At 40.4% G+C, this 8,282-nt stretch overlaps 1 protein-coding gene across 1 annotated transcript; it reads left to right on the top strand.

Annotated features, from left to right (window-relative positions):
* Positions 1-484: 484 nt before the first annotated feature.
* LOC135528073 (inhibin beta B chain-like) lies at positions 485-2,646 on the top strand. Its single transcript, XM_064956850.1, has 2 exons — positions 485-1,018; positions 1,613-2,646. The coding sequence occupies exons 1-2, from the start codon at positions 655-657 to the stop codon at positions 2,410-2,412; spliced, it is 1,164 nt and encodes a 387-aa protein (XP_064812922.1). The 5' UTR covers positions 485-654; the 3' UTR covers positions 2,413-2,646.
* The last annotated feature ends 5,636 nt before the right edge of the window (positions 2,647-8,282 follow it).

Genomic DNA, 8,282 nt, shown 5'->3' with positions numbered 1-8,282 from the left:
TCAATGTGAGGCGTCGCGCTGACTAATACCCGGGCGTCATGCCATCGTTCAAATAAAGATGTGTCAAAGTTGGCAAACGCCACTGGTCTACGTGGCATGGCATGCCACAGGTATTTTGGCTATTATGATTTATTATTCTGTAACATAGGGGTATGATAGGCTATATTATCGATCCCAGCTATCTCTTATTTTAACCTTAAAAGCACTGTGCATAATGTGTCATATTTCATCACTGTGCGCTATGGTTCTCTCTCGTTCTTGCACGTCTTTCTCTGCTTACGTGGTGTGTGTATGTATGTGCGCGTGTGTGTGCGCGCGCGTGTGTGTTTTCTAAGAAAAAGAAAGAGAGCGAGACAGTGTAGTGGCTGTAGTGTATTTGATGTTCTCATTGGTGCCTCCCCTCTAACGTGTCACAATTTCTGGTAGATTAACCCAGATATGGGGACATCATCAGGTGTTGAAGTACCACTCACGCTCTCTTCGCCCTTGTCTTCGAGGCATCCACCTGCAGGAACAAGCACCTGCTGACTGAAAAAAAAACTTCAGGAACTTTGTGTCACCAACACATCTTTCAACATGTTTTCTTCCATTTGATCGATTATTAAACCAACGCCTTGTGCCTTTAAAATACATAGAGTTCGAGACTCCACCAACATGCTATTCTCTTCATCTTCAACATTGCCAATGTATTTATTGATGACGTCTCTGCTGGTGATGGGCCTGGAGGCTGCGGCCACTGCAGGGACCACTCCGGGCTGCGCGTCCTGCGGCATGCCGCTAATGGAGAAGGATGCAGAGCAGAGGCTCCTGGTTGAAATCGCAAAGCAGCAGATCTTGAACAAGCTGCACCTGAAAGAGAGACCAAATATCACATCGACTGTGTCCCGCGCTGCACTTCTCACCGCGCTCCGCAAACTGCACGCGGGACGTGTCAGACCGGACGGAACCATTGAACTTGAAAACAAGATCAAGGAAACCAAAGATCCGGGATATGAAATAGTGAGCTTCGCAGAAACGGGTAAGTGTACATTATAATATAATACATATTTAGCTAGTGGAACCTTATGTTCACTTTATTGGGCTTTATGGGACTTGATTGTTTATGAACTCAAATGTGCTGGTATCTAATGCGCTTTTGGAACAATGTAAATAAGCCATGTATATTGAAATACAAAGTTGACACACTTATTTACATTGAAACCCTGACTGAAGATATCTATTTTACCTCAAGGTACCTCGTGCGTTTGCTCGCATCGTTCTATTTGATCCCGGTCCTTTATTTACGCAGCAGTTTGTAATGCTCATGTCCAAACTCAGGTGCATATTACACACCTCTTTTCTCTTGCGCATTTCAATAGAAACTATTAATGATTAGATTTTGATGGTTTGAAATAACTCTGAAATAACTCATACAACTAAACAACATAAATATCAGTTTATATGTTTAGTGAAATGAATCTAATGTAGTTCTTGACTTGCATAATGTCGAATGTAGTGCTCTAGATGTATTGGCATCACTTATAGAATGGACCTGAAAGACAGTTTATAGTTGAAAGGTGACAAACCGATCCTCACACTTTCTCTCTGCTTGTCTTTTCTCTCTGTGATCTAGATGAGATGAACACTACTACTGGCGCCCAGCCAGGCCTCACCTTCCAGTTCCAGCAGGAGAGAGACCACAGCATCCAGGTGCTTCAGTCTGCCCTGTGGCTGTATGTCCACTCCTCCGACACCCCTAACCGTGGTCCCCGCCCCACCGCCACAGCCCACATCTATCTGTCTAGCCCTGGGGAGAGCAGATCCAACCACACCCTCCTATTGGAGAAGATCTTGGATGTGCAGAAGAGCAACTGGCATACCTTCCCCATCACCCACACCTTACAGGCCTTCATGGATGGGGGCAAGCGGCAGCTACAGCTTGAGGTCACCTGCAAGGAGGCCGGGTTTGAGCCGGGCCAAGGCCAGAACCTGTGTGAGTTGGGTAAGACCATGGACATGGCTCATCAGCCATTTGTGGTGGCCCAGGTGCGGCTCCGTGACAACTTCAAACACATCCTCCAGAGGAGGTCCCTGCGCTGCGGGGACAACGTCAGCGTTTGCTGCAAGAAGGACTTCTACGTGAAGTTCAAGGATATCCAGTGGCAGGATTGGATCATAGCTCCAGAAGGGTACCACATGAATCACTGTATGGGTCAGTGTCCCCAGGCCCTGGCTGGGTCTCCGGGCATCGCGTCTTCTTTCCACGCCACAGTGTTCAGTCAGCTTAAAGCCAACGGCATCAATTCAGCGGTGTCTTCTTGCTGCGTGCCCATCCAGCGTAGGCCTCTGTCTATGGTCTATTTCAACTCACAGCACAGCATTGTCAAGACCGACGTCCCTGATATGATCGTAGAGTCCTGCGGCTGCACGTAAACACATGAAAGAGAAAGACCAGACAATCAGCTTATGATGCTTTTAGTCTGAGAAGACTCGATTGAATTTGTTACACACACACACACACACACGCACGCACGCACACACACACGATAATTTAAATTATTCTGTCTCTATCAATTTGATAGAGGGATTTTGCACAGAAAGTGAGAATGAGACTTCAATGTCTTGTAACTGGCAGACCTGGTTCAAATACTATATAGGGTATTTCAATTACTTTCAAAGACATTTAGAAGTAAGTATTTGAATATATATATATATATATATATAATACAATATTTTTTTTTTCAAGACATGTAGTTGAATATTGTAATATATTTGGAAATACACTTGGAAAGTATTGGAAAATACTTACATACACTGACTCAAATACACTCCCAGGCATTTGAAAATAGTATTTGAAATACATATTTGGAAATACTTTCAAATAGTAGGCTATTTATGGGAAATTATTTGAAAATACTTTCAAATAAAACTCATTCTGTATTCGAAACGTTCTTGGAATCCACAGAGCTACATGCTACACTCTTAGAAAAAGGGTTCCAAAAAGGTTCTTCATCTATCCTGATAGGAGAACCCTTTTTGGTTCCACATAGAACCCTTTTTGGTTCCACATAGAACCCTTTTTGGTTCCACATAGAACCCTTTTTGGTTCCACATAGAACCCTTTTTGGTTCCACATAGAGCCCTTTTTAGGTTCCAGGTAGAACCATCTGTGGAAACGGGTCCACATAGAACCAAAAAGTGTTCTCCAAAGGCTTCTCCTATGGGGACAGCCAAAGAACCATTTTAGGCTCGAGATGGCACTTTTTTTTTTCTAAGAGTGTACAGACTCATGGAATCATACTCATACAATTCTGATTATGTATGTATGTATGCAACACAAAATAGCAGTAAAATCTTTCAAATATCTGAAAAGATTTCACCCCTGGGAGACCACCCTGACAGGAGACATGTCTGATATGGAGAGGTTAAAAATGGTTTTGATCAGATAATCAGTTAGGCAACAGCTTGGCTTTGATGACATGAACTCAAGGTTATTACTCAGTTGTGTGAGCAAACATTTAGCTATTGCCACAGTGTCAGGCAACCAGAAAGTCCATCATAAACACAGGTCAATGAGCATGTGCTCCAAAGCACGATGAAGTCTGCATTTTCCAAAGTCAAATGTTTCTTAGGGCGGATGCAAATTATATGTAATTCAATTCCATTCAAGCAAAGATAACCTGTCTATATGTTTGTTTTCTGTTTTCTTTTTTAGAATGTTTACACTAACTGTGTATAGTGTTTGTGTATGATACATTTGAAGCTGAAGCATCTTTTGCTCCTTTCTTAATGGTTTGCAACTTCTGTATGGTTGGCAGTAGCAGTGTATACTGTGACTGGAGACTTCCCTACCCTACCCTGGCACTATGCAGGCACTATACTGCTCTAGGCCGCAAAAAGACCCCTTATTACATTGCAGTATGATATGCTAGCATGGCCTTCAGGTTCCTACAGCAAGCACTTCCTGGTTACCTGGCTCCTGGAATATTAGAACAATACAACATTCTATAATTCTTCTGGAAGCACTTCCTGTGCTAGAGCTTTGTGTATGTCACACTGGGGTGCATAGAATGTACCATGATGATAACTAATACCATTTGATTTTGATGCCAAAAAGTGAACTGTTTTTTAAACAGAAAGCCTCACGTAACTTTCATGATCGGCCATGATTTCGGCATGAGCACTTATCGGATTACTGTATATTTATGAGATTCTGCAACAGGTTGTCCTCCTAATGCCATTTTCTAGTTTTGTCCCTCATTCACTGCATGTGAAACAATGATATGATATCTTCTCTTGCTGTGTGAATGAATGTGTGGTCTGTGATATAACAGCAAAATGATGAACAAAATGGAGGAATATCTGTATACTGTAACTGGATATAGATACCAGCATTTTGATTGAATATCAATTCCAGTAGATTCTATTGTCTATGTTTTAAATTGCATTATTTTTTTATTAATTTATAAAAATAATACATTATTAGGAATATGTTTATTGTACTGTATGCTATAATTCCATTTGAAAATATATTTTAAACTAAACAAATAAATATGTTTGACTTGACATTTTTGATTCATTGAGGCTGTTGCCTGTTCTACCAGAAATACAAGCGTTTTCCTAACTCTCATCTCAATAGCAAAGCTTTTACAGTACACCTGTGCATCAATCTAAAGTGACACAATAAATACAAAAATCCCCATCAAAATCCAACAATTTAAACTAGCAATGACATTTTTTGTGTCCCAATCCACCTCAGTTTGTCAGACCATGAGAGATCCCGTAAATGGGAATGTCTGTAGCGTCCTAACTGTTTGAGCTTCGAACTAATATGATTATTATGGAAAGGGGAGACTCTCAGGTACACGATGGTAACCCATACAAACAAATGGAAGTGCGGAGGTAGTTTTGTGCCAACAAAAATCAATATGTGTCCAAAAAAACAAAAATATTTCCTGAGCTCCGTCCGTCCGTCCGTCTGTCTATCTGTGCATCAATCTAAAGTGACACAATAAATACAAAATACCTATCCTTTCCCCCCTCATCCTTCATTTATAATTTTTTCCCTGTTCTGGTCTAAGGGTTCCGTCTGTCCGTACGTCCTTCCTTCCTTCCTTCCTTCCTTCCTTCCTCATGATTTCATGCTGTATTTTATTTTATTTATTTCACATTTTTTTCACCAGGTAGGCAAGTTGAGAACAAGTACTCATTTGACCATCTTACAACAATTCCATATGTACCACCTCACCCCCAACGGCTTAGAATTTTAGAGGTTTAACCCCGACTGGTCTCTGGCAAAGCTTACAAAGAAAAACACAAGTCTGAAACTTCATTGTATACAGACAATAATGACTTGAAACATGTTCATCAAAATAGTTAATTCCAAACCACTCTCTTTGAAAACACAGTAATACAATTAAACTTTTCACACTTAACTGCAAAGTATTTGGGAAAGTAATGAGTGAAATTATATCTCACAAAAACTCAAATCAATATCGTCTGAAAGGCAAAGAGTGTGTTTGACAAATACTGGAAGTGATTTTTATGGATTGTCTGTGTTTGTCAGGTAAACATAGTCAAATATTTCCAGCACTTTGCAGCCTCTGTAAGCATGTCATGCATCTGCCACTAGTGATGTGCGGGTTGACTCATAACCAACAGGGCGTTTTTTTGGGACATCCAATATTGGGTGGGTGGTGAGGGCCGGCTGAATTAAGAGAGAACAATACCTTAACAAAATCCAATACATTTGAGTTTTTTCTCAGATTTTTTTTAGGCTGTCTGGCATTAGTGCCTCAGCTTAAGCTTTAGGGCCTAACTGTACACACACCCCACGTTCCCGTGAAAGTTGTGCCCCTGCTCCTTTTTAACCAGCTTTGTCTGTCTGTCTGTCTGAAAAAAAGAAAAGAAGATATCTCTAGTTTAAAATGATAGATTTTGATGGGGTACATAGATGGACTTACCTGTGCGTCAATATACTCTAGGGCAGTGGTTCGCAAACTTTTTATAGTCCAGTACTCCTTCAGACATTCAACCTCCAGCTGCGTACCTCCTGCGTACCCCCTCTAGCACCAGGGTCAGCACACTCTCAAATGTTGTTCGCCCACATCATTTTTTTGTTTGTTGCCATCATTGTAATCCTGCCACACACACATCAACTCTCACATAGGTACATGGTTGCAAAGGGCATCAGTGTCTGAACAGCACGATTTGTCAAGGCAGGACACTCTGAGCGCAGCCCCAATCCAGAAATCTGGCAGTGGCTTCTGATTAAATTAAATTTTCACAGAAACGCTTGTTGCAATGTTGATGGGGCTCTCTTGTTCAGATATCAGTAAGTGGACTGGAGGCAGGGCATGAAAGGGATAACGACTCCAGTTGTTTGTGTCATCCGTTTCGGGAAGGTACCTGCGTAATTGCGCAACTCACTCAGGTGTTTTGCTATATTACATTTGACGTTGTCCGTAAGCTTGAGTTCATTTCCACACAAAAACTCATGCAATGATGGAAAGACATCACTCAGATAGGCAAGTCGTGTGAGAAACTCATCATCATGCTAGTGGTCAGTCAAGTGAAAATTATGGTCAGTGAAGAAAATTTTAAAATCGTCTTTCATTTTTTTTTTTTTAATGTGTCAATACCCTTGATAACCAGCACACTTCTGTATGTTGTAAAAGCATTACATGGTCGCTACCCATATCATTGCATAGTGAAGAAAATACACGAGAGTTCAGGGCCCTTGCTTAAACAAAGTTAACCATTTTCACTGTCCAAAATGTCTTTCAAGCTGTCAGGCATTCCCTTGGCAGCAAGAGCCTCTCGGTGGATGCTGCAGTGTACCCAAGTTACGTTGGGAGCAACTGCTTGTATGCACATTACCACTCCACTATGTCTCCCTGTCATGGCTTTTGCACCATCAGTACAGATACCAACATGAGCAGCAGCTACGTTTGGCGACATGACGTACCTTAGTGGAATTCCCGTGAGAGAGTAACGGTTAATGTGATTGGATGTTTACTATTTGACTAGGCTACCTGTATTTGACATTGAACACTAGATGGTTTAATTTTATTTTTGGCAGTGAAACGAGGCTACTCATGCAAGGGGAAAAAAACTCACCCAAATGTATAGCCCCGTTGGAAAATATAAATGGACTGTTTGAAAATGTGATGAAAAATGTACAGTATTTATTTGTTTTTTCTATGTGAATCTCATTTTTATTTGACGTACCCTGGACGACATTGCACATACCCCTGTTTGGGAAGACCTGAACTAGGGGGTTAAACAAAAACTTTAAGTTTGGATCTGTGTGTGAAAGAGCCTCGTGATGAATTGATTAGTTCTTTCAGAAACTATTCACACCCCTTGACTTTTTCCACATTTCGTTGTGTTACAGCCTGAATTTAAAATTAATGAAATTGACATTTAGTGTCACTGGCCTACACACAATACCCCATAATGTCAAAGGGGAATTACATTTTTTCGAAAGTTTTACAAATGAATAAGAAATGAAAAGCTAAATATGTCTTGAGTCAATAAGTATTCAACCCCTTTGTTATGGCAACTTGTTAGGGCTAGGGACCTTTTTTGGGTGAATTTCCGCTTGACTGACGTGCCCAAAGTAAACTGTCTGTTACTCAGGCCCAGAAGCCATTGGATAGAAAACTTTTGAAGTTTGTAGAAATTTTAAAATAATGTATGAGACTATACCACAATAGATATGGTTGGAGAAAATCAAAAGAAAAACCAACCAGAAATTATTATTTTTTTGAGAGCCCATGCTCTTACAAGGGAAAGTATAGGGGCATATCCAAATCCAGCTCCCAGATTGCAATTCCTATGGCTTCCACTAGATGTCAACAGTCTTTGTTCAAGGTTTCAGGCTTGTTTCTTCTAAAACAAGGAAGAATAATGAATTTTAGCAATGGGATACAGACTTGGAGATTTGTGTATGCGAAGAGGACGCACACCTGCTAATATTGCTTTCCTATTGAACATACTTCTTTCTGTATGAAATATTATAGTTTAATTAAATTTTAGGGTATCTGAGGATTAAATAGAAACATATTTTGACTTGTTTTAACAAAGTTTAGCATTGGGTTTTTGGATTCCTTTCTCTGCATGTTGAAAAAGTGGATTACTCAAATTGATGATGCCAACTAAACAGCCTTTTTGGATATAAAGACTGATTTTATCTAGAAAAACGACACTACATGTTGTAGCTGGGACCCTTTGGATGACAAATCAGAGGAAGATTTTCAAAAAGTAAGTGAATATTTAATCGCTATTCGTGAATTTATGAA

Source organism: Oncorhynchus masou, chromosome 5, assembly GCF_036934945.1.
Source record: "Oncorhynchus masou masou isolate Uvic2021 chromosome 5, UVic_Omas_1.1, whole genome shotgun sequence".
Classification (NCBI taxonomy): Eukaryota; Metazoa; Chordata; class Actinopteri; order Salmoniformes; family Salmonidae; genus Oncorhynchus; species Oncorhynchus masou.
This window is presented reverse-complemented; position numbering and strand designations above follow the sequence as displayed.